Genomic DNA, 27,135 nt, shown 5'->3' with positions numbered 1-27,135 from the left:
ACCCCGTAGCACTCACTTCTGTCATCATGAAGTGCTTTGAGAGACTAGTCAAGAATCATATCACCTCCACCTTACCTGCCATGCTAGACCCACCTCCATTTGCATACTGCCCCAATAGGTCCACGGACAATGCAATCACCATCACACTGCATACTGCCCTATCCCATCTGGACAAGAGGATTACCTATGTAAGAATGCTGTTCATTGACTATAGCTCAGCATTCAACACCATAGTACCCTCCAAGCTCATCATTAAGCTGGAGGCCCTGGGTCTCAACCCCGCCATGTGCAATTGGGTCATGGACCTTCTGATGGGCTGCCCCCAAGTGGTGAAGGTAGGAAACAATATCTCCACTTCGCTGATCCTCAACACTGGGGCCTCACAAGTGCTCAGCCCCCTTCTGTACTCCCTGTTCACACATGACTGTGTGGCCATGCACACCTCCAACTCAATCATCAATTTGCAGACAACACAACAGTAGTGGACTTGATTACCAGCAACGACGAGACAACCTACAGGGAGGGGGTGAGGGCACTCGGAGTGTGGTGTCAGGAAAACAACCACTCACTCAACGTCAACAAACAAAGGAGATGATCGTGGACTTCAGGAAACAGCAGAGGGAGCACCCCCTATCCACATCGATGGGACAGTAGTGGAGAGGGTGGAATGTTTTAAGTGTCTCGGCGTACACATCACAGACAAACTGAAATGGTCCACCCACACAGACAGTGTGGTGAAGAAGAAGAAATTTGGCTTGTCACCTAAAACCCTCACAAACTTTTACAAATGCACAATTGAGAGCATTCTGTTGGGCTGTATGTTGTAGCCTAGTGGAGACCGATATCCCCCAAGACACAAGACTCCTGAACATCTAATCAAATGGCTACCCAGACTATTTGCTCCCCCTTTTACGCCGCTGCTACTCTGATATTATCAATACATAGTCACTTTGACAACTCTACCTACATGTAAGGTATTACCTCAATTACCTCGACTAACCGGTGCCCCTGCACATTGACTCTGTACCGGTACCCCCTGTATATAGTGTCCCTATTGTTATTTTACTGCTGCTCTTTAATTACTTGTTCCTCTTATTTATTATTCTTATTCATATTTTTTAAACTGCATTGTTGGTTAGGGGCTTGTTGGTAAGCCTTTCACTATAAGGTGTACACCTGTTGTATTCAGCGCATGTGACTAATACAATTTGTTTTGATATCTAACTTGTGTTATTTTGTTATATAAAACAATGGTTGTTGATGTGTATAATTGCATTTCAAATGCATTTTTGTACATTTCATTGTTGCAGTAATATTACCTAGGTCTAGTGTTTGAGAGAAAGAGAACTGCTCATTTTCAGCCACTCACAAGGCTCATTTGAATTTCCTGATGCATCAGGAAAATTCTCTGCTACAAAAGGGTGATCAAGTTCAGATCCGACATCTGTACAGTGTCCAGTTTTTAAAGCAGAGTTTTGGGGATGTGGAGGTAGTGTCACCATAGTCAAACAGAGGGTGACTTCTTCAAATCAAGGCCTTGCAAGCTGTTCAGGATATCCTCTTCAGAGACAGGAGTGAAGGATCTGGTGTGGGCGGGCACAGGAGGGGAGGTAGGAGGGAAGGGCTGGTGGGTGTGGGCACAGGAGGAGGGCAAGGGGCAGACAACCTTCTTGCAGCATTTGAGGAAATCTCTACGATATAGCTGGCAACCGTGAAAGTGCTCATTAAAGATCTCAGCCAAACAGGCTTTGTCGATTGTAACCACACCTCTGAAGGTGGGAGAGACTGGCAGCTAGGGAGAGGGTGTGCTATTCTGCATGGATTTCAGTTTTCCAGAATTCAGATGGCTTACTGATGGTTACGGCAAACTGTTTATGAAATAAGATAAGCTACTTCGGTATGTCTGATGGTTTGACAGTATTTGTTCCTGATTTGTCTGAAAACTAACCAGTCTTGAGGAAGGTTAGAGTTTCTGGCCTTTACCCAGGCGTTGTTCTTTTGGGTGATTAGCTCAGAGAGGTTATGGGAGAACTAGGTGTTGGAGCGAGTTTATTGATTATTTGCGTGAATGTGTTCTTGAAGTAGGACCAGGCATCTCCAACAGAGGGTATCAGACTCTGCCAGCTATTGTGATCGCAGTCATGCACAAAGGCTTGCTCGTCAAAATGTTTGTAGCCGCGTTTGTGAACTAACACTTCTGATGCAGCCTACGAGGCAGTGGTCACTGAGCTCTTGGGAGAATACACCAGACTGACGGTGGGAGGGGCAGCTGGTGAGAGTGATGTCAATGAGAGAGGACTTGTTGGGCTCTTTGAGAGAGATATGGGTGGGCTCTTTGATGATCTGACTTAGGCTTAGGGATTCCGGTTACAGGGAGACAGCATCGGGGAGGGAGAGCATGTTCCAATTGAGGTCACCCAGTAACAGGAGCTCAGAGGAGAGGAATGGAGATGCGATAGGAGCAGGCTAAGTTCATGCATTTATTTTTATTTTTTTAGAAAACATAAGCCTAAGGGTCAGAATGTCAAAGTTCTTAGGGACAGATTTAGCCAGAGATATAGATCAGGGTAGGTCCTCTTTGACATGGATTGCAGCCCAACCACCTCTAGGAGATCTGTTAGAGCGAAACACATTGTAACTTGGGATAACCTAGGGGTTAACCTTCTTTATAAGGAGTGTGTGTTTTTTTTGGTTTAGTGCTTACTGTAACGAAAAGTGTTGAGATGTTTGTGTAAGATGGTGATTACTGATTGATTGACAGCATTACAATGCAAACAAGAGCACCTGTTACTCATGGTTAGAGTGCGGACACTAGCAATCTACATCAGATTTATGAGTCCAATAAAAGCATGTAAGAGTTTTGATACTCAGTATTAAATAGAAATGTCTCAATCATATGGACTTGTTATTGTAAATGTGAAGAGACAGTGGCATTTGATTTCATTTCATGAGGAGGAATTGAATGGTCATTGTCCATCAAATGTTATGAGGCCTACTATTTGATTTCTTCCTGTAAGTATTCAATATAAATTAGGAACCCGATAATTTCCTGACCATGCTTGGCTGTTATGACAGCACAGATGGGAACCTGTCTTTGGGTTGGTTTTTGACTGAGAGGATGAGTTTGCAAATGCAGATAACGACAGACCTGGAATTTGAAAAGAGGAATAGTGATCCATGGAAGATTCCTTGGCTGGTGAGCTTAGATTTTTACAATGCCTAGCAAGCCTAAAGATCTCGCTGTAGTAGTACAATATCTAAGACACCAATCAGGGCTCCAGAGGAAGATATTATTTTGTTCAATAGAGATGAATTTGCCTACATATTTACGTGCATTAATATCATAGGCAAATTTATTTGGGGCTAATTCATCACCTGACTAAGTGGAAACTCAACCACATTAGCTAGATTGCTAACTGTAAACATAATACCCAATGCTGGTAGCCATGTATTAATCTAACACTAAATTCAATGTCCCTAAAACAACTTTGCAGTTGTAGCCTTCTACCCAATGAGTCCTATGCACTCAATGGCTATGATGTTAAAGTGCAGACTGTCAGCTTTCATTTGATGGTATTTTCATCCATATCGGGTGAACCGTTTAGAAATCACAGCACTTTTTGTACATAGTCCCCCCATTTTAGGGGGACCAAAGATATTGGGACACATTCACTTACTGTATACGTGTAGTAAAGTAGTAAAAAGTTACGTATTTGGTCCCATATTTATAGCAAGCAATGACTTCATCAAGCTTGTGACTCAACAACTTTATTGGATGCATTTGCTGTTTGTTTTGGTTGTGTTTCAGATTATTGAGCCAAATAGAAATGAATGGTAAATAATGTATTGTGTCATTTGAGTCATTTATATTGTAAATAAGAATAAAATATGTTTCTAAACACTTCTACATTAATGTGGATGCTACCATGATTACGGATAGTACTAAATTAATCATGAATAATGATGAGTGAGAAAGTTACAGATGCAAAAAATATCACTTTTAAAAGTTAATATTCTGTTACTCATACCCAAATAATGTTGTAAACTTGTCCTATACTTGTCCTATTTTTTGCCAAATCATAAATTGGAGTAATAAAATAAAAAAATAAAAAAGAACCAATTATTTTAGTACTCCAGCACCTTCCACTTGCGAGGATAATGACACTGACCTTCTTCCAAAATATTATTTTGAGATTGGAGAACACTTTGGAAAGGACCTTAGACCCAGATAGCAACAAGCATGTGGCCCTCCAAAATGATTTGTCGCACAGCGATACAGCTGCCAGTCAAGGGCAAGCCACTTTTTCAGAGTCAAACCAGCAGCACCCTGTTGCCGTTTATTTTAATATATTTATTGGATGGTCAGATGACATGACAATAGTGCTCTTTGGCTACACACACCAGGGGTGGGTTTGGTGTCCAAAAATGGAAGCATATGCAGAACGTACCTAATATCTACTGTAAAATATGATGGTGGATCGTTGATGTTATGGGGCTATTTTGCTTCCACTAGTCCTGGACCCACTGTTAAGGTCAACGGCACCGTGAACTTTACCAAGTACCAGGACATTTTAACCAAAAACCTGGTTACCTGCGACCATGAGGCTAAAACTTGGCAGCAAGTGGATCTTACAGCAAGACAATAAACCAAGCACACTTGATAATCCCCAAAGAAATGGATTAGTGACTAGAAAATCTACATTTTGCAATGGCCATCTCAGTCTCCGGACTTGAACCTTGATAAGCACATCAGGTGCTGCCTATTATAGGTGATCGTCAGTGAGTGTCCTAGCTGACAGTCGTGAGGCTGTTTGCTTTGTTTGGTGGCAATTTTTGTCTTTAGTTTGGGCATGCTTTTGTATTTTTTCATTTCATACATATTTATGTTTAGTCACTATCTGAACAAATAATAATCTGCTTGGATAGGCCGGCCAAGAGGTCAAGAAGGAGCTGGTCCTGGACCTAGTAGTACACGTTTACTTCCCACATTTATGCACACATCACATCAGGTTACAGACCATGTATATAGGCCTAAGACCCCTAGATATAACAAGTTCAGTGAGATCAGTATGCTGGTTATTGGTTTCGTAACAATTTGAATGATTTGTTTTATAGTCTTTTTTTTGCCATCTTTATCAAGGGTGCCAATCATTTTGGTGACTATCTTATATTGAATATGCCACACATTACAATTTATTGGTGTTGTGAGGCTATCTTGGTTAACTAGCCAACAAACTTTCACCACTCCATCTGTATAAAGTCCAATAAATCACTATTTGTTGTATTCCACTAGGCCCTTCAGCTATGCAGAGTACTGGACATATAGGCTGTATCATTTCAGCTGCTTCCAATCCTGTTCCTTGAATACTGAATTGACCAAGTCAATATGAGGATGACTCCTTGCATTTACAAGCATTTCTCTGAGCTAGTAGAAAATATGAAGACATTTGCGTGGCGCATTGTGCGATATGAAGCCCTTTCTTTGGTGCATTGTGCAGTATGAAGGCATGTTATTTGGTGCATTGTGTGTCGGCGCGAGACTTTTGTTATGTTTAGGTTGAGCTACAGCAGTCAGAGCCACAGAACTGTGGCTGTACTTACTGTAGTTATTGACAGGCAGACGCATTCAAAAAGCCCAGCATAAAGCAAAACATTTATATAGCGCTTAAGGAATAAATGCTTAATATTCACTGCATTATGCCGTGTAAACCACCAGCTACGTGAAAGCCAATTACTAAGGAAAAGTCCTACAAATGTTCCTCTGCAATCTGTAACAAGCAGGCATGGAAGAATTGCAGAAGAAAATGCAAATAATTGCATAGGCTATAAGTGTGTAAGTTATTTGAATTTCTTTTGATTAAATATGTGGTTTAAATGATTTATGTGAAAATGTATGCAAAGGATATGAACAACTTGAGTTACTTTATTGATTAGGCCCCTATGTCACACTTAGACACCTACTGTCTGGACATGTCCATGTGGTACAGAAGTAATGTAATGATGGATTGTAATAATGATCATGCATTGCACATTTTGAGCTTTTCAAAGCACCTTATATCAAAAGTGAAGTACAGGCCTTTACTTAGGGAGGGAACGTTATTTATGCAGGAGTTTTTGAAACGCACAGGGCAAGGGCTTTACAGACTACCATGGACAAGAGCAGGGGTGGAAAGATCTCCATTATAGTAAAAGCAGTGGGGCGGCAGGTAGCCTAGTGGTTAAGCCCGTAACCGAAAGTTTGCTGGATCGAATCCCTGAGCTGACAAGGTAAAAATCTGTCGTTCTGCCCCTGAACAAGGCAGTTAACCCCACTGTCCCCCGGTCGACCGTCATTGTAAATAAGAATTTGTTCTTGCCTAGTTATTTTTTATTGCATGAATCTGTCATCATATTTGCAAGGCCAGGAAGGTTTTTTCTTTTATAAACATTTTATGCAATTCTACGTAATTTGACATATTAGGAGAATATTTTTTAATACCACACTCGTTATCGAAATTCCAGGCTAAGAACATACATCTTAGAATATACATCATACCTGTTCATCTTATCATATTTCTCCAATGCCAAATCAGTGTGTCTTGTAATGAAGCTGTCCCTGTTTGCAAATAATTTAATCTTAGACAAAAGTGTTCATTTAAGTCGGGAATTCACAACACCCAGAGTGTAAAGGAAAAATCAATTCAGGTGTTGATCATTGATCCAATGTTGATACAGTCCCAAAATGTTTTGCATGTCAGCAGTCAAGTTTTCGAGATATTGGACTTTGAAGAAGCAAAGTGTCACTTGTCACATCATCACAATGAGTTATTGGCCTCACAATTATACAGATGAGAGTAACTCGCATTGTGGTGCTGAAACTTGAAGCAGCAGTCGTGGCACAATCATTCAGAAATGGACAGCTCGTGGTGCTGAAAGTAGGCAAACTCAAGTAGGCATAATTCATTTCAACATCTTAATTTTGTTTTTAATATGTCGTTTTTCCGTGATATACAAACGGTAGTTACAGTAGTGTCCCATCGCTGCAACTCCAGTACGGACTCGGTAGAGGCGAAGGTCAAGAGCCATTCGTCCTCCGAAACACGACCCCGCCAAGCCGCACTGGTTCTTGACACACTGCTTGCTTAACCCGCACAACAGCCGCACCAATGTGTCAGAGGAAACAACTTACAGCTGGCGACTGATGTCATGGTGCATGCAACCTGCCTGCCACAAGGCGTCGCTAGAGCGTGATAGGACAAGGACATCCCGGCTGACCAAACCCTCCCCCAACCCAGATGACACTGGGCCAATTGTATGCAGCCTCATGGGTCTACCAGTCACGGCCGGCTGCGACACAGCCTGGGATCGAGCCTGGGTCTGTAGTGATGCCTCTAGAACTGCAATGCAGTGCCTTAGACCGCTGTGTCACTCGGGAGGCTCAATGTCTTAATTTTAATTACAACAATTTCTTCCTCGATAAGAAATAAGAGGTAGGTTTACCTGTTTGACAGTCAAAATTAGGCTATATTCTGGCCAATTCCTCCACCCACCATGCACTCTTTAAATAACAGCCCTTCACTGGAGGTAGGCTAAGTTAAAACCAGGACTCGAATTGAGGTGTGCCATAGGCCTACCTTTTATTAAAGAAAATGGCAAAAAGCACAGGCCTACCCAATATTAGCTTACGAGCTTGAAGAAAATAAAACAGATCTGGTAATATAGTGATATTTAATAGCACTTTGGTCCGCAATGCTTTATGCTAGAAACAATGCATATGGGGATAGCATTGGTTCGTTTCTTTGTCATTGAGGCTGATCTACAACCTTCTATAGCAGAGGAAACAAAACATGTACTTTGCTCGGAAAGTAATCTAATTCTGTCACTATCAATTGATTAAGCTATTCACTTTCTGTACAATAGAAGATGTTTAAACCCAGACAGCTTTGAGGGAAACACTTGTGACCTTGTCTCATTGGGCTACACCACAGTAGAAACAGTAGCCAGCAGTTAAAGCTCCTGCATCGGTAGTAGACCTACTTCTTTGGACTTTTCTTCTTTGGACTTTATATGGCGATTTGCATCTAACTTTCATAGTTACCACGACGACCGACCGAACTCGGTTCATATCTCAATCACCTACGTGGGTATAACCAATGAGGAGATGACACGTGGGTACCTGCTTCTATAAACCAAAGAGGAGATGGGAGAGGCATGACTTGCACCGCGTTCAGCGTCACAAATTGAACTGACTTCTATCTATTTTAGCGCTTGGCAACGCAGATGCTCGTTGGTGAGCGCGAGCAGTGTTGGTGCAATAATTGAATAACATGCATGTTTAAATTTATTTTGCAATGCTTGCGCACGCGACATGAGCGGTGTGGTCAGCATGTTAGGGAATAACACATGTAGGGTATAAAGCCTTATTTGCATATTTCCCAGGGTGCCTTTCGAGTTACCCACCCATGACTGTATTTCTTAGTGAGAGAGACATGTTTTTTCCATTGATTCATTTTCTGTCCTGAGGCCTTCACAAAGTGACTGCGTGAATGTGTTTAACTTTAAAAAGTAAACCCTTTGTGACCATATATTATACTTTTCAGTCTTTAGTTATGGCCTAGTTTTCCCCCAACATTGTGGTCTGAAAATCGTGGCTCATGGGCCATATTAGACCTGCAAGTCACAATTTGCTGGCTTGTGAAGTCATTTGAAATTCCTATTAAAATCCAGCCATATGGAGGCTTTTCAACCATTTAAACGTTTTATCACCCACAATCCGCATCCAGAATGATTCCCATGGTGAAGAACTTGTCAAACATGTCTACCTAATCCATCTTAACTGGAACGGCCATCTCAGTGACAGGTGCAATAAGTCCAACCAATTACAGATTGGATTAGTTTAGAAAAATGTCAGTTATTTATTTTAGATCAATCAATGTGCAAGGAAAAACATATATATTAAAGCAAACTATTCTAAAAATGGGAAATACGATGATGTGGCCCCTCCCGTGTCTTTTATTCAGGTAATTAATGGAAATTAACTCAACACATTTGAGTAACAACAGCACTGGTGTAAATGTAAATCCCACTGGCGTTAAACCCACTAGAAACGACTCTCAGATATTGCACTCACAAAACTTTTTTCATCAACACTGAGATTTTAACACCCGCATATTTGCTGTGCAGGGATCATGTTGTCTCCTTCACTGAATGTTTCCAGTTAGCCATTTCTATGACGCCAATATCAGTTTGACATTGCTTTCTTCCACAAGTTGATGGATGAGTATTTTTAGAATGATCTCAATCACACAACAGACAGCGTTAGTATCGCCGCTGGGTAAGGGTTGGTTGCTATGCTGTGAGTGTGAGCTCTTGGTTAGCAGGACGCCATATTGATTTTATCCTCCCGGGTTGTAGTCATATCCTTGGTAATGTTTCTATTGTTATGATAATGAGGCTTCTCAGGGCGAGTCGATGAGTGTTAATCTTGTTTGCTCTTAAAATAAATAAAAGGTTTCTCTTTAGGATAAGGTGGAGTTTCAACCTTAATGAAAAGGCTGAGCCCATTATTATTGGTAAAGCCTGGAAACCCTAGATCACATTTAGTGAAACAATCAACAGAGAGTGACACCTCCAGGGGTTGGTTGGTTCCTTGGCCCGAAGGTGACAATGAGCTCTGGGGATATAGGACCCTTCAATACTAACCTATGTCTACACTTTAGAAAAAAAGTGCTATCTAGAACCTAAAAGGGTTCATTGGCTGTCCCCATAAGAGAACCCTTTGAATAACCATTTTTGGTTCCATGCAGAACCCTTTCCATAAAGTGTTCTACATGGAACCCAAAATAGTTCTACCTGGAACCAAAAAGGGTTCTCCTATGGGGACAGCCGAATAACTCTTTTGGAACCCTTTTTTCTAAGAGTGTAACAGAAAGTGAATGGAAACCAATGTGTTTGGTTCGCTATCCTATTATAAGAAGAAACCAAAATACTATTTTAACTAGAAGAAGATCAATGGATTCAGTACTTCAATGTGTGGATCGTTTGTTTGACTTGTAAGTGAAAATGATCAAATCAAGACACATTCACATTCGCCTTGTAACGATTTAGGCTCTTGCAACCACATCCCCACTACAGATAATTCATTCTCTTTGTGGTTATGCATTTTACATCCATATCAACATGCAACCTGTGGCATTCCCATAACACAGTAGGAGCTATCACTTGATCACAGATGACAAACGCAGACTGTTAGAACGCATTAGAAAACCATAACACAGTGAAGTTAGCAGCAGCACAGAGTGAGAGACTCCCCCTGTGCACACAGAAACTCAGCCAAAGCAGCCATTCGGCAGAAGGATGAATCCTGACTACTAAAGAGGTAGGGAGCGGGGGCGGGGGGAGAAAGAGAGCGAGAGAGAGAGAGAGAGAGAGAGAGAGTGGTGGGAGGGAGCAACAGCAGCAAGCAAGCGAGCTCGGGAAAGAGAGGGAAAGGCTGGCAGACCGCAGAATATAAACCTGTATGTTGAGATCGGGAGAAAAGCTAGTGGTGTTGAGCAGGTTTTAGATGCTAGACTGGCATCAAGAGGTGCATGGGCTTCCCTGCTAATTGTGGATGAGAGCGGAACAAGGTAGATACCGTGGAGGCTACCTACAAACACTGGGCTTGTCTGTAAACCACACAGGAGAGGTGGGTTAGTGGGAAGTCAATGACCCCCCTCATCATTTTCATCTGGGGAAAAGAGAGAAGAGAGTGACAGAGAGAGAAAAGAAAGAAAAGGAAGGTGGCAGTGAAGGATAGGGGGCCATCGCTCTCTCTCTATCTCTCTCTCTCTCTCTATTGTTTCCCCCCATTCACAAATTCATTGCATCCCATTATCACTGTAGTGATATCATTATCACTGTAGTGGCGTTCATGCCAATTGGAGGAGGAAGGGTCCCATTGACTGTTGAGGCTGAACCCCTCTTCAGCCCTACGCAGCCCTTTTCATTACCAATCCCCATCTCTCCCTCTCCTCTCCTCTCCTCTCCCTCTCCCTCACGCCCGTCTGCTGTTTTCTCCCGGTTGTTCTTTTCATTGTCCATTTCACACTGCTCAGAAGGCATTCCCTTTTGGGTAAAAGTGGGTGTTTCTGGAGCTCATTGTTTGGTTCTGCTACAAAGACAGCTGAGCGGGAGCGAGAGAGAGAGAGCGCCACAGAGAGGGAGGGAGAATAGAAGAGGAGCCTGAAAGAAAAGGGGGGACCTGGGACTATATGGAAGAACTGACACCCACTGGAAGAGACATTTTAAAAGCATCTGCCAACCATTTTAAGATAGCGGTTAGAATCTTCCGCTTGCCGCTTATTGTTGGAATAAAAGCCACAGGCTGCGGAGCCAAAGCATTGGCGACTGGTAGGTTTGTGCTACATTCTGTTGCTAAGCAAGTCTCTCTAACCTGAAGTTCTTGTTGAGGATCACTCACCCAAACTGCAACCATGAAGGGGGACTCGGAGGAAAGCATCGAGAGCATCCGGCCTTCCAACCTGCAAGCCTTCGCCAACATGTCCACTCTACATGGCATGAGCCACATCTTTGCCTACGGGCACATGACGTTTCGCCGCTTCCTGTGGACGCTCTCCTTCCTGGGCTCGTTGGCCTTGCTTATGCTGGTGTGCATGGACCGCGTCTCCTACTACTTTGAGTATCCCCACGTCACCAAACTGGATGAGGTGGCAGCACCCAACCTCACCTTCCCTGCTGTGACCTTCTGCAACCTCAACGAGTTCCGCTTCTCCAAGATCACCAGGAACGACCTGTATCATGTGGGGGAGCTCCTGGCCCTCCTGAACTCCAACTACCAGATAGCCAACACTCACCTGGCTGAGCCTGAGGTGCTGGCTGCCCTCAAGGATAAGGCCAACTTCCTCAACTTCAAGCCCAAGCAGTTCAACATGACAGACTTCTACAACCGCACGGGCCACGATATCAGTGACATGCTGCTGCAGTGCACGTTCCGGGGATCGGAGTGTTACCCATGGAACTTCAGTACCGTGAGTCTCTTCAAATCATGTCTGGTTATCTGGTTTGGGGTTTGTTGTGCGTCATCTCTCTGGGTTTATGCTGTGTTCTTTTCCAGGCTTAACAGAGTTTGGATTTCAATGGTTTTAGCTATGCAGTTTCTATGTTAATTGAGGCTTGTGAGGAATACCTCATGTCTTTATTCAGGGAACTTTGTACTAATTTGCCCTCCCCATAGAGGCGGAAGTGGACAAATTAGTTTTTGCATTGTCCTATTGTGCCCTCAAGATCCACATAAGGCTACTGTTGAGTGTAGAAATGGACTGTCACAGTAACTTTAGAATGAAACCAACGCTTTGACGCTCGTGTTACAGACAAGGTACAGTGACTCACACTGGACCTGCTGTGGTGTCGCTGTGCTGAAAGTTGTACATGTTTAAAGGTGATCCAAAGCCTAAAGGGGAATCCAGAATCGGACATGATGGTTACAACGATAACATCGTATAGATCATTTAACAATGGCTAGGTGTAATGACATTATTTTGTACATGGTAGGCTACTGTGAGAGAATCATTGGTTGTAGTTCAGGCAACTCTCGTGGCCTCGGTAAACAACAAGGTGAGTGGAAGATGGATGCCTCGCAGACAGTAGCTTTCATTCCTTTAAGCTGTGGTTTCTGTGAAGGGAAGGAATGATACATCACTTTTCCCATATATTTTAAAAGCAGGAAACACTGAAACCTCGGACTGTGGTCATATCCAATACAGAAATTGCTTAAAATACTCTGCCCATGAGGTGCAGAGTATTAATCTACCCACATTACCCCATAATGACAAAATGAAAACAGTATTTTTCATCTTTCTGGTGAAGTCCACAAAGGAGATATTGCATGTAAATAACAATTACATGATCTGCAGCATGGTCAAGCAAGTTGTTTTCAACGGTTAACTAAACAACTACTGATTTAGAACCACTGAGTGACTGCAAGTCAGCACTAAGACAACAGGAGCACTGCCTCCTCTATTCCAGCACCATTTCAACTTAAACATCACCAAATCAACAGTGCTATATACAGTGCATTTGTAAAGCATTCAGAACCCTTCCCTTTCTCCACATATTGTTACAGCCATATTCTAAAATTGATTATTTTAATTTTATTTACACACAATATGACAAAGCGAAAATATTTACGTAAGTATTCAGACCCTTTGCTATGAGACTTAAAATTGAGCTCAGGTGCATCCTGTTTCTATTGATAATCCTTGAGATGTTTCTACAACTTGATTGGAGTCCACCTAATTCAATTGATTGAATATGATTTGGAAAGGCACACACCTGTCAATGTAAGGTCCCACAGTTGACAGTGTCATGTCAGAGCAAAAACCAAGCCATGAGGTCAGAGGAATTGTCCACAAAGTTCAGAGAAAGGATTGTGTCGAAGAACAGATCTGGAGAAGGGTAGCAGAAAATGTCTACAGCATTGAAGGTCCCCAAGAACTCAGTGGCCTCCATCGCTCTTAAATGGAAGAAGTCAAGGAACCACCAAGACTCTTCCTAGAGCTGGCCCCCAGGCCAAACTGAGCAATCGGGGGAGAAGGGCCTTGGTCAGGGAAGTGACCAAGAACCCGATGGTCACTCTGACAGAGCTCTTGAGTTCCTCTGTGGAGATGGGAGAACCTTCCAGAAGGACAACCATCTCTGCAGCACTCCACCAATCAGACAACCTTTATAGTAGAGTGGCCAGATGGAAGCCACTCCTCCGTAAAAGGCACATTAGAGCCCACTTGGAGTTTGCCAAAAGGCACCTAAAGATTCTCAGGCCATGAGAAACAAGATTATCTGGTCTTTAGAAACCAAGTTTGAAGTCTTTGGCCTGAATGCCAAGCGTCACATCTGGAGGAAACATGGCACCATCCCTACAGTGAAGCATGGTGGTGGCAGCATCATGCTGTAGAGATGATTTTCAGGGACTGGGAGACTAGTCAGTATCGAAGGAAAAAGATGAACGGAGCAAAGTACAGAGAGATTCTAGATGAAAACCTGCTTCAGTGTGCTCAGGACCTCAGACTGGGGTGAAGGTTCATCTATCAACAGAACAACAACCCTAAGCACACAGCCAAGACAACACAGGAGTGGTTTCGGGACAAGTCTCTGAATGTCCTTGAGTGGCACAGCAAGAGCCTGGACTTGAACCCAATCTAACATTTCTGGAGAGACCTGAATATTGCTGTGCAGCGACGCTCCTCATCCAACCTGACAGAGCTTGAGAGGATCTGCAGAGAAGAATGGGAGAAACTCCCCAAATACAGGTGTGCCAAGCTTGTAGCGTCATATCCAAGAAGATTCTAGGCTGTATTCGCTGCCAAAGGTGCTTCAACAAACTACAGAGTAAAGTGTCTAAATACTTATGTAAATGTTTTAATATAATTTGCAAAAAGTCTAAATGGGTTTTTGCTTTGTCATTATTGGGTGTTGTGTGTAGATTGATGAGGGCGGGAACATGATTTAATCAATTTTATAATAAGGCTGTAAGGTTGCAAAATGTGGAAAAATTCAAAGGGTCTGAATACTTTCCAAAGGCACCATATATATGCAAAGTAGCAGACACTTTTATCCAAAGCAACTTAGAGTCATGTGTGCATACATTTTACGTATGGGTGATCCCGGCAATCAAACCCACTATCCTGGTGTTGCAAGTGCCATGCTCTACCAACTGAACGACAGAGGAGCTCATAACAATGTAGATATTGGATTAAATAGTGCATGTTCCCTTGGCAGCAACTCCATATAGCATTGCCATTGGCTATTTTGTAGTTGTGTAACCTAACCAATAGTAAGTGGTGATTATTATGTACTTTTTGACAACTGGCTAAATGATTTATGGAATATTTGTTTGAGAAATTCTGATGTAAAAACATTTACACTGTGACCAAGATGAGCATTATTTTACTTAAAAATGTTTTGTCATTGATGACAGCTACTCTGGTACATGTGATACATATAGCAGGGTCCAAAAGTATTGACATCCTTGATAAAGATTACTGATACTTGTTCTGAAAACATTTTCAATACCTCACCTTGCGTGGATAATGGCACTGAGCCTTTTTCTAAAATGTTTTATGAGAGGGAGAACACATTGGTAGGGACATTAGACCATTCCTCCATACAGAATCCTTCCAGATCCTTGATATTCTTTAGTCTGTGCTTCAAACCACAGGGTTTCAATGGGTTTCAGAGGTTGGAGCCTTGTTGGAGTTGAGGCAGGAAAATAAATTTACATTTACATTTAAGTCATTTAGCAGACGCTCTTATCCAGAGCGACTTACAAATTGGTGCATTCACCTTATGACATCCAGTGGAACAGCCACTTTACAATAGTGCATCTAAATATTTTAAGGGGGGGGGGGGTGAGAAGGATTACTTTATCCTATCCTAGGTATTCCTTAAAGAGGTGGGGTTTCAGGTGTCTCCGGAAGGTGGTGATTGACTAAAATAACCTCTCCTTCAACGAAACCCCCCCCTCCAATGTAGACTACGCTTTTGTCCTGGGAATGAAAATGGCATGCCCATACTCCAATTTTTCACAATAATGCCTTACGATCTGAGGGGCGGCCTTTTGCATCCCCGCAGTGGTCCAAATGTGGAATCCGTGCCCTTACCGATATCATGGACAGTAATGGTTTGAGAACATTCCAAGATTTGAAAGATGCACATTACCATTCCTTATTTCTTTATTTACAACATCGCTGACCTATGAAGTTCCTTTGGAAACCCAACTACCGAGCCATCCAATGATAGGATTGAGAAATATTTGAACTGGGCTCCCGAAAGGACTGATCTCTCTCTTAGACGTTTTTAGACGTTTTACATTTACATTTACATTTAAGTCATTTAGCAGACGCTCTTATCCAGAGCGACTTACAAATTGGTGCATTATATATATATATATATATATATATATTTTAGAAAGCTCATATTCTGAGCTAGCCCTTAAAAACATCTAATGAACAACCCTGAACAACCCTTTAACTGGAGCAGAATATGGACAAATATTACCTTAGCATCCCGTAATTAGAACAATTAACTTATACATTTTAAGTTTGTTCACAGACTGTATTTAACACCAAGGAGAAGTTTTATAATGAAATTGGCCCCAACTGTTCACTGTGTAACCTAAATCAGATAGGCACATTATTTAATATGATGTGGGAGTGCCGTGCAGTTAAATGCTTCTAGGGCAAAGTTACAAAATTCATTTCAAAGTGTATGAATTTAAAAATTCAATGCTATGCATCTATTATGTTTCTTAACAGTGATATCCCTTTGAATCTCTCAATCAGAAAATATTACTGGCCCAAGATGGCAGCCACCTCACTCCTTCCCATTTAACCAGTGGATACAATTACTATTATAAGTTATTATAATAGAATTAGGGTCGGGAGGCATGGAGGCATTGTTTCTGGGTGCCTGCTCTCCAGGACATGTATAAGCACTCGGTGTCAAAGGAAGGCCAAGAAGATCATTAAGGACCTAAGCCAAAAGTGCTCTATTTTCATGTGTATCATGAATGGTCTACCATCCAAAGGGCGTACAGCCAACTTGATACAACTGTGGGAAGCATGGGAGTCAGCATGGGCCAGGATCCCTGTGGAATGCTTTTGACACCTAAAGGGGGTGCAACTCAGTATTAGGAAAGTGTTCCTATTGTTTTGTACCCTCAGTGTAGCTCAGTATTTCAGTTATTTATTTTATACAGTCATTTTTGCTCATCTTCATCCAGGGTGTCAGTAATTTCGGGTCCCACTGTATGTATGAAAATAAAGATTTGTGATTCATCACATTGGAAATTTTTTTTTTTGCATTTAAAATGCCTCATCACACATAGGACCAACTTTACAAAATACAGCCAAAAAAATACAACGAGATATAGCAGAAGGTCTGCGAGTTAAAAAATCCCTCTCCACTGTTACTATGACGCATTGTATTTCAATCTTGCTTGTATTGATATTCCGTCACATTCCATTTTCCTATACCGCCTACCAATAACACGGGTACTACTTTGTTCTTTTAAAAACAAATGATGGGACTAAGTTCTTCTATTGAACACAGTTCTCAAAGGAGTTTATTTTGATCCAGTGTGAATGAAAGGAACTCAGTAAGCTCATGACTTGAGGTGTCCTAAATCTCATTTATTATATTAGGCCAAATATAAGCACCCATTTAAGTCAGATAAAGCTGAGATCTCACCAGATGATACTTTTAGTACCATCAGTTGGTCCAGAAATGGAGACAGCGATGAGATGGGTGATGGAAAAGGAAATTAAATTGAAAAAGCTTAGCTTACAATTTGGGGCCTAAAATGATTTTATATCATTTCTCGATGATGCCCTCATATTATTACCTGGATTTAGGATAATCATAGTGCTACAGAAATGTAATAGTATGGTTCCTTATTGATTTATGTTGTGTTGGTGCTGCTCCTCTATGCATCTGAGGGAGAACTGAATGAGGAGTTGAAACAGAAACCCTCTATATTAGTCCAGATGATATAATACAGCTGTAGACCTAGTAGGTGTATTTACAGCAGACCCAGTAGCTGTATATACAGCAGACCGTGGATCTGTATATATAGTAGACCCAGTAGCTGTATATACAGTAGACTCAGTAGCTGTATATACAGTAGACCCAGAATCTCTATACAGTAGACCCAGTGGCTGTATATACAGTAGACCGTGGAGCTGTTATCATGACGTTGGCCTCTTTTAGGGCATAGCAAGCCCCATCCCCCTCTCCCTGCCTCCCCCTTGCCTCCTTCAACTAGGTTGCTGTGGTCAGAGAGACGTCGTAAATTCCTGAGGATCTCCTCATGGATACACAGTATAGAGAGAGTAAATTTTCATAGAGAACAAAGGAAATCCTTCTACCTCGCAGAACTTGAGGTACGAACAAATTTCATATTCCGGAGAAAGCATAAAAGACTGGTGAAGAATCCAGCTACGAACTGGTCCGTTTGTCACAACTTGGGGAAGCTCATGGGAGACGGTGTGGCCACATTACCATAACACTGTTTATATAATAGCCTCAGATATAAGGTTTACATCTAATTGTTGTATAAGATGAATGAGTGAGCATGATACTGTTTGTATAATTGTGTAGTATTATTTTGGACTGTTTAATGAAGAAAAATACAATTCCCTTTTGATTTGAAGTAAATCAGAGGACCGCCCCTGAGCCCAGTTAGGGTCAGGCCTCCTGGGACAGCCCTCTTTCGGCCCTTCTGAAGTAAGCTCAGCAGACTGAGCTTACTTCAATTACGAGACGGCTAAAGGTTGCAGACCATGTTTTTCTCCATTAGGGGAGGACAAAGGTTGTGGACCATTGCTGAATATTTTAACCATACCACGTGTTTAAACTCTTAGACTATCGATACCGACAGAATAAGAACAAGTATTTGATATTAATTACTAGTCTGTAGCTAGGAATTCGGTATTATAGAACATGAAGAACGACAACCACCGAAACATCCATTCTATAATGAAACTAATGAATGTCACTCTGAACAATCCATCTAACCACAACAGAGAGAGAGAGAGAGAGAGAGAGAGAGAGGGATTCTTCAAAAGAAACAAACTTTTCACCAGCGATCAAGACGACACACTGAGCGTAAATATATATATTGATTGCAATTGTTCCCGAATGAGTGAGCGTTCATGTGCAAAGGATTAGCATTTCAATTGTTATAATTATCACTTTGTAGTGACTTCTTAGTCGACCCCCACTTCCCTTTTGTCTAACAAGCAGCCATGCCGGTTTAGCCCACTAGGGCACATTCTCCTACCATTTCCTGTAACCATATTTACTGTTTGTTTATGCATTTCTGTGAATTACTTAGTTAGTAATAAATAAATAATTTAAGACAATTGATGTTTGGATGACTCATTGTGAAGACTGGGTTCGCGCAGATAACCAACAATTTACGACGTTTGGAATGAGACTAACGTGAGGTAAAGTAAATCATTCATTAATTCGAAGACTAATTGACCAGATAAAATATCTGAAAAGTTATTTTAGGAAATGATAACCTTGTAATCTGAATATTTTTCCTTGGTGCCCCAACTTCCTAGTTAATTAGTTACGTGATTAATCAGTTGATCGCGTAATACTAATTAGAGAATCTTTGATAAAAACGATGTCTTCAGTTTAATGATAGTAAAGACACGACACTGTATATACAGTAGACCCAGTAGCTGTATATACAGTAGACCCAGTATCTCTATATACAGTAGACTGTGGAGTTGTATATACAGTAGACTGTGGAGTTGTATATACAGTAGACCCAGTAGCTGTATATACAGTAGACCCAGTATCTCTATATACAGTAGACTGTGGAGTTGTATATACAGTAGACCCAGTAGCTGTATATACAGTAGACCGTGGAGCTGTATATACAGTAGACCCAGTAGCTGTATATACAGTAGAACCAGTAGCTGTATATACAGTAGACCCAGTAGCTGTATATACAGTAGACCCAGTAGCTGTATATACAGTAGACCCAGTAGCTGTATATACAGTAGACCCAGATGCTGTATATACAGTAGACCCAGTAGCTGTATATACAGTAGACCCAGTAGCTGTACATACAGTAGACCCAGATGCTGTATATACAGTAGACCCAAGCATAGGGTCTGTTTTAAACTGACATCTCCATTGTTAGTACTTTAAGATAATGTGAATAGGGTGGTGATGTGAGGTGTTGGTTCAGGGAAATTCTCAGTTTCTCACCCAATAGTTTTGATCTACAGTACATTGCTAGGCTACAATAAGCTGCACAGGTTTTACACTTAAATGGTTGCAATTTAGTACTGTGCCTATGCTTCCTGTTAAAAACCTCTCATATTGATGGTAAAATTAAAATATTTACAATTAAAAACTAAGTAGCTAACCAACGACGAGACGGCCTACAGGGAGGAGGTGAGGGCCCTAGGAGTGTGGTGTCAGGAAAAAAAACTCACACTCAACGTCAACAAAACAAAGGAGATGATTGTGGACTTCAGGAAACCGCAGAGGGAGCACCCCCCTATCCACATCGACGGGACAGTAGTGAAAAGGGTAGTAAGTTTTAAGTTCCTCAGCGTACACATCAGGGACAAACTGAATTGGTCCACCCACGCAGACAGCATTGTGAAGAAGGCGCAGCAGCGCCTCTTCAACCCCAGGAGGCTGAAGAAATTTGGCTTGTCACCAAAAGCACTCACAAACTTCTACAGATGTATCAGTATCACCACCTGGTACGACAACTGTTCCGCCCACGACCATAAGGCTCTCCAGAGGGTAGTGAGGTCTGCACAACACATCACCGGGGGCAAAGTACCTGCCCTCCAGGACACCTACACCACCCAATGTCACAGGAAGGCCATAAAGATCATCAACGACAACAACTACCCGAGCCACTGCCTGTTCACTCCACTATCATCCAGAAGGTGAATTGATGTAAAAATGTATCACTAGCCACTTTAAACAATGCCACTTAATATAATGTTTACATACCCTACATTACTCATCTCATATGTATATACTGTACTTTATATCAACTACTGCATCTTGCCATCTTTATGTAATACATGTGTCACGTCCTGACCTTAGTTCCTTTGTTATGTCTCTATTTTAGTTTGGTCAGGGTGTGAGTTGGGGTGGGCATTCTGGTTTTTTTCTCTATGTTTTGTATTTCTGGTTTTGGCCTGGTATGGTTCCCAATCAGAGGCAGCTGTCAATCGTTGTCTCTGATTGAGAACCATACTTAGGCAGCCTGTTTTCCCACTATGGAGTGAGTAGTTGTTTTCTGTGTCTGTGTTTCACCATACAGAACTGTTTTGTTTTTGTTTCACTCTCTCTGTTATTTTGTTTAGTGTTTCTGTTCTAATAAATATAACATGAACACTTACCACGCTGCGCATTGGTCCGATCCATCCTATTCCTCATCAGAAGAGGAAGACAATTGTTACAACATGTATCACTAGCCACTTTTAACTATGCCACTTTATGTTTACATACCCTACATTACTCATCTCATATGTATATACTGTACTCTATGCCATCTACTGCATCTTGCCGATGCCGTTCTGTACCATCACTCATTCATATATCTTTATGTACATATTCTTTAGCCCTTTACACGTGTGTATAAGGTTGTAGTTGTGGAATTGTTAGGTGAGATTACTCGAGGGTTATTACTGTATTGTCGGAACAAGAAGCACAAGCATTTCGCGACACTCGCATTAACGTCTGCTAACCATGTCTATGTGACAAATCAAATTGGATTTATAACTGGCACTTTTCCCCAGGCAAGGCCCTCCTTATTGGATTGCTTTGTAGTGTTCTTTTGACAAAAATACCATCAAATGCATCTGCAAGAGCTTTAGCGATTAGGACTAGCTTACATTAATACTGGTACCATTCCAATACATTTCAAGTCGTGCTGCAAAATGTAGCAGAGAAAGATTTTAGTCAAATAGTCTTGAAGCTATTTGATTGCAGAGCAACAAACACATGTTTTGAAGGTTTATTAGAACACTCTTTCGCTCATACCATTTATTCTCCTATCGTGAGTACTTGACAGCAATGGTTGGGAATATGAATTCTCTCTTTGTTTGAGAGTAACCTGGTCTATAACCTTGTCCGTTATTTGTTGAATCCCTCTAAGCCATTTTTATGCTAATGGTCAAAAGTAAATTTGGGATTTGACTCTCAGTAAGTACACCAATTATACAGTGTGTAGTTTTTGTGAGGTTTGCAAGAATGAGTAGACACTTTATATCGACAGTAATTTACCACCAAACTATCTAGCATGTCAGAAGAGAAGGCAGCAAGTGGTATGCTTATCCTAATGTTGGCCCGGTTGGGTTCCTTTTCTCACACTGAAATATTTAATATCAATTGTATCACTCATCCCTTTCACAGATTATGGCCAAGAGATGTGCAAACTCACCCATGTAATGTTTGACCATTGACAAGTGAGTTCAAGTGCCGTTCATGTGAACCAACTGCTTGTGGTCATCCAGAAGGAATTTTGTGTCTTGAACGTGTTAACATTGTGCTCCCTGTAGACCTTGAAAGGGTAACTTGGCACATGGCTTGGCACATCGCTGTGGGCTTATATGATTAATCCGGGACTATGATTTGGTATTCTGGTGACATTTAACTGAAGTCCTTCTTTGGTTGTGAAGTAGTCAACTGTCGTTTCAATTGCTTGTTCCTTTTTTTGTATGAAATGGAAACATCTTTATTTCCATGTTTGTTGCCAAGCAACACTCTACGCCTTGGAAAAAGCAAATAATGGGTAATTGCTATTGTGATGCTTGATTGAAAACACTTGCCATGAAAAATAAAAAGTGGGTTAGGATAGTTCTCACTGAAGCACATCTTTTTGAATGCACATTTCATTGGGGCTGGTGGTTGAACGCACCGGTGCAATTACACATTCATTCTCAGTCACCATATCTGATCATGAATGATTGTGTTGAAGCACAAAACACCGGGCAAACAAACAATATCAAACACACACCAGAAATCAGGTATTGCCGTGTTTTTGATGGAGTGAGAGAAGCAGCACACTGTACCAACATCATGCATCCCCTGTGAAGAAAAGCATTTGTCACCGTTGGCCTGGATGTCAGAAGAACTACGTACTGTACTGGTGCAGCAGTGAGCTGAGTGCTACATTACATCCATCCCCACCCAACAAACCTTAGCCTTTAACCCTCCATGGGGGTAACAGCTCTGTTGATAACCTGCTGTATTGCAAAAACACTGATTATGCTCAGAACTGGGCATAACTCATGGGAGTCAGTCATGATTAATTATGAAATGATTTACTTCATTTCAAATCAAATGTTATTAGTGAAATGCTTACTTACGAGCCTCTAACCAACAATGCAGTTTAAAAAAATACAGATAAGAATAAGAAATAAAAGTAACAAGTCATTTAAGAGCAGCAGTAAAATAACAATGGCGAGACTATAGACATGGGGGTAACCGGGTCAATGTGCAGGGGGCACCGGTTAGTTGAGGTAATATGGGGGGGGGGGCAATGCAAATAGTCTGGGTAGCCATTTGATTAGATGTTCACGAGTCTTATGACTTGTGGGTAAGAAGCTGTTTAGAACCCTCTTGGACCTAGACTTGGCGCTCTGGTACCGCTTGCCGTACAATTTTTGGGGCCTTCCTCTGACACCGCCTGGTATAGAGGTCCTGGATGGCAGGAAGCTTGGCCCTAGTGATGTACTGGGCCATCCGCACTACCATCTGCCATCTGCACTACCCTTGTGGTTCGACGCTGAGCAGTTGCCATACCAGGCGGTGATGCAACCAGGATGCTCTCGATGGTGCAGCTGTAGAAGCTTTTGAGGATCTGAGGACCCATGCCAAGTCATTTCAGTCTTCTGAGGGGAAAAGGTTTTGTCGTGCCCTCTTCATGACTGTATTGGTGTGCTTGGACCATGTTAGTTTGTTGGTGATGTGGACACCAAGGAACTTGAAGCTCTCAACCCTCTCCACTGCAGCCCCGTCGATGAGAATGGGGCGTGCTCTGTCCTCTTTTTCCTGTAGTCCACGATTATCTCCTTTGTCTTGATCATGTTGAGGGAGAGGTTGTTGTTCTGTCACCACCCGGCCAGGTCTCTGACCTCCTCCCTACAGGCTGTCTCGTCATTGTCGGTGATCAGGTCTACCACTGTTGTGTCATCGGCAAACTTAATGATGGTGTTGGAGTCGTGCCTGTCTGTGAAGTCATGAGTGAACAGGGAGTACAGGAGGGGACTGAGCACGCATCCCTTTGTTGAGGATCAGCGTGGCAGATGTTGTTACCTACCCTTACCACCTGGGGGCGGCCCATCAGGAAGTCCAGGATCCAGTTGCAGAGGGAGGTGTTTAGTCCCAAGGTCCTTAGTTTATTGATGAGCTTTGAGGTCACTATGGTGTTGAATGCTGAACTGTTGGAGTGGGTCTAAGGTTTCTGGGATAATGGTGTTGATGTGAACTATGACCAGCCTTTTGAAGCACTCCATGGCTACAGAAGTGAGTGCTATGGGTCGGTAGTCATTTAGGCAGGTTACCTTAGTGTTCTTGGGCACAGGCACTATGGTGGTCTGCTTAAAACATGTTAGTATTACAGACTCGGACAGGGAGAGGTTGAAAATGTCAGTGAAGACACTTGCCACTTGGTCGGTGCATGCTCGCAGTACACGTCCTGGTAATCCAGGATTACCAAGACCTCGGAGGGCATTTGAATAATCCTGGCCCTGCGGTCTTATGAATTTTGACCTGTTTAAAGGTCTTGTTCACATCGGCTGCGGAGAGCGTGATCACACAGTCTTCCAGAACAGCTGGTGCTCTCATGCATGTTTAAGTGTTATTTGTCTCGAAGCGAGAATAGGAGTAGTTTAGCTCGTATGGTAGGCTCGTGTCACTGGGCTGCTCTCGGCTGTGCTTCCCTTTTGTAGTCTGCAATGGTTTGCAAGCCCTGCCACATCCGACGAGCGTTAGAGCAGGTCTTAGTCCTGTATTGAAGCTTTGCCTGTTTGATGGTTTGTCAGAGAGCATAGTGGGATTTCTTATAGGCTTCCAGGTAAGAGTCCCGCTCCATGAAAGCGGCAGCTCTAGCCTTTAGCTCAGTGCGGGTGTCGCCTGTAAATCCATGGCTTCTGGTTGGGGTATGTACGTACGGTCACTGTGGGGACGAGGTCATCAATGTACTTATTGATGAAGCCAATGACAGATGTGGTGTACTCCACAATGCCATCGGAGGAATCCCGGAATATATTCCAGTCTGTGCTAGCAAAACAGTCCTGTAGCTTAGCATCTGCTTCATTTGACCACTATTTTATTGATCTAGTCACTGGTGCTTCCTGCTTTAATTTTTGCTTGTAAGCAGGAATCAGGAGGATAGAATTATGATCAGAGTTTCCAAATGGAGGGCGAGGGAGAGCTTTGTATGCATCTCTGTGTGTAGAGTGAAGGGGGTCCAGAGTTTTTCCCCCTCGGGTTGTACATTGAACATGCTGATATTTACAAAAATACATAGTCCGCCGCCCCTTGTCTTACCAGACGCTGCCGTTCTGTCCTGCCGGTGCAGCGTATAACCAGCCAGCTGTATGTTGATAATGTCGTCGTTCAGCCACGTCTCTGTGAAGCAGAAGATATTACCGTTTCGTATGTTCCGTTGGTATTTTAATCTTCCGCGTAGGTCATATATTTTATTGTTCAAATATTGCACGTTTGCTAGCAGAATGGAAGGAAGTTTGGGTTTATTCAATCTCCTACGAATTCTCAGAAGGCAGCCTTTTTCTCTGCCTCCTTTTCACGCAAATCACGGGGATCTGGGCCTGTACCCGAGAAAGCAGTATATCGTTTTCGCTTCGGCCTTGTCAGACTTGTTAAAGCGAAAAAAGGATTCTACCAGTCTGTGGTGAGTAATTGCCATCCTGATGTCCAGAAGTTATTTTCGGTCATAAGAGAAGGTAGCGGCAACATCACAAAATAAGTAACAAAATAAGTTACAAACAACACAAATAAACTAACAAATAAACTAACAAAAAACACAATCGGTTGGGGGCACGTAAAACGCCTGCCTTCTCTGGCGCCCTCTTACATTCATTGCCCATTTACTTCAGTTGATGCGTTTGTTTTCATTGTGATAGACGTGAATCCCCCCCCCCTATAAAAATCTGTATTCAGTGTCATAAGGCTTATAGACGAATATTTAGAGAAATACCACAGGAAACTTTTGATTATTCAAATGCCCTCCGAGGTCTTGAGAGAGAGATTTACCATGCAAAGGATTGTGGGAGGGATGAGCTTTGACCTTGAGTAAATGAGGACGGAATTCCATTAAAGTCTGGAGCGTGATGTGATGGCGCTTGGAAAGCATTCAAGTTTACCTTAAAGTAAAAACAAACCACAATTTTCATTGCCAAACTTTCTCCACCCATCATACAAACTTGCTATATATTATACACGACACACAAAATAGTGGCCCTGACATCTAAGTAAGGTGACACTCTTTCGGTCCTGTTTCCTCCATCTATATTCCCCATAGGGTTTGGCTAATAAAAGGAGGGAAATTGAAGCTGTGCTGCTCTGCAGGGCTAGTCTGGAGAGGAGCGCCTCGTCAGTTCACAGGTGAAGGCTGCTGTGCACAAATCGATTTGCTTTGGCTTTTGTGACCTTCCTCTTTTCACTATAATGTTATTTCTGAGTTTAATCCAAGTATGTCCTAGAGTTGTTGTTGAAGAGCTGTCGGTTAGTCCCTCATAATGTAATCTCTATGCAGCAATGTATTCAATGTATGAGTGCTTATAGTCCATCTTATGCCACAACATTCTCAAGAAGCAGAAGTGCCACTAACTCAGAAAGGCCAGGGCATTAGTAGGTCTGTGGGTTACAGTACCTTAAGTCTCATGAAGGCTGTAGCGATGCTAATTTAGCCATCCACTACACTTTCAAATGACAGAATCCCATTGGCTATGGCTGTGACATTTTTATGAAGATGTCTCCTCAATACAAATCAAAATGAGTTTCAATTTTGATCATATTCATCATGTCCACACTGAGGCGGTGTGGACATAATAGCATGGAGCCCATTGAGAAATGTAACAAGTGAGAGCCTAATATGCACAGCGGAAGTACCTTGTAACCAGGTAGGCCAGTTGAGAACAAGTTCTCATTTACAACTGCGACCTGTCCAAGGTAAAGCAAAGCCGTGCTACACAAACAACAGAGTTACACATGGGATAAACAGTCAATAACACAATAGAAACATCTATATACAGTGTGTGCAAATGTAGTAAGATTAGGTAGGAAACAAATAGGCCATAGTGGCGAAATAATTACAATTTAGCAATTAAAACACTAGAGTTATAGATGTGCAGAAGATGGTGTACAAGTAGAGATACTGTGGTGCAAAGGAGCAAAACAAATAAACAACAATATGGAGATGAGGTATTTGGATGGGCTATTTACAGGTGCAATGATCAATAAGCTGCTCTGACAGCAGATGCTTAAAGTTAGAGAGGGAGATATACGACTCCAGCTTCAGTGATTTTTGCAATTCGTTCCAGTCATTGGCAGCAGAGAACTGGAAGGAAAGGCGATCAAACAAGGAGT

At 42.1% G+C, this 27,135-nt stretch overlaps 1 protein-coding gene across 1 annotated transcript in view; it reads left to right on the top strand.

Moving 5' to 3' along the window:
• Positions 1 to 10,475: 10,475 nt before the first annotated feature.
• The window catches only part of LOC124041747 (acid-sensing ion channel 1C-like), a 198,366-nt gene continuing 181,706 nt past the window's right edge, over positions 10,476 to 27,135 (top strand). The window contains exon 1 of the mRNA XM_046359701.1: positions 10,476 to 12,008. Within this exon, the coding sequence (XP_046215657.1) occupies positions 11,454 to 12,008 (555 nt within the window). The 5' untranslated portion in view covers positions 10,476 to 11,453. The remainder of the gene's footprint in view (positions 12,009 to 27,135) is intronic.

Source organism: Oncorhynchus gorbuscha, linkage group LG08, assembly GCF_021184085.1.
Source record: "Oncorhynchus gorbuscha isolate QuinsamMale2020 ecotype Even-year linkage group LG08, OgorEven_v1.0, whole genome shotgun sequence".
NCBI lineage: Eukaryota > Metazoa > Chordata > Actinopteri > Salmoniformes > Salmonidae > Oncorhynchus > Oncorhynchus gorbuscha.
Note: the sequence above shows the minus strand (reverse complement) of the source record. Positions and strands in the feature narration are given on the sequence as shown.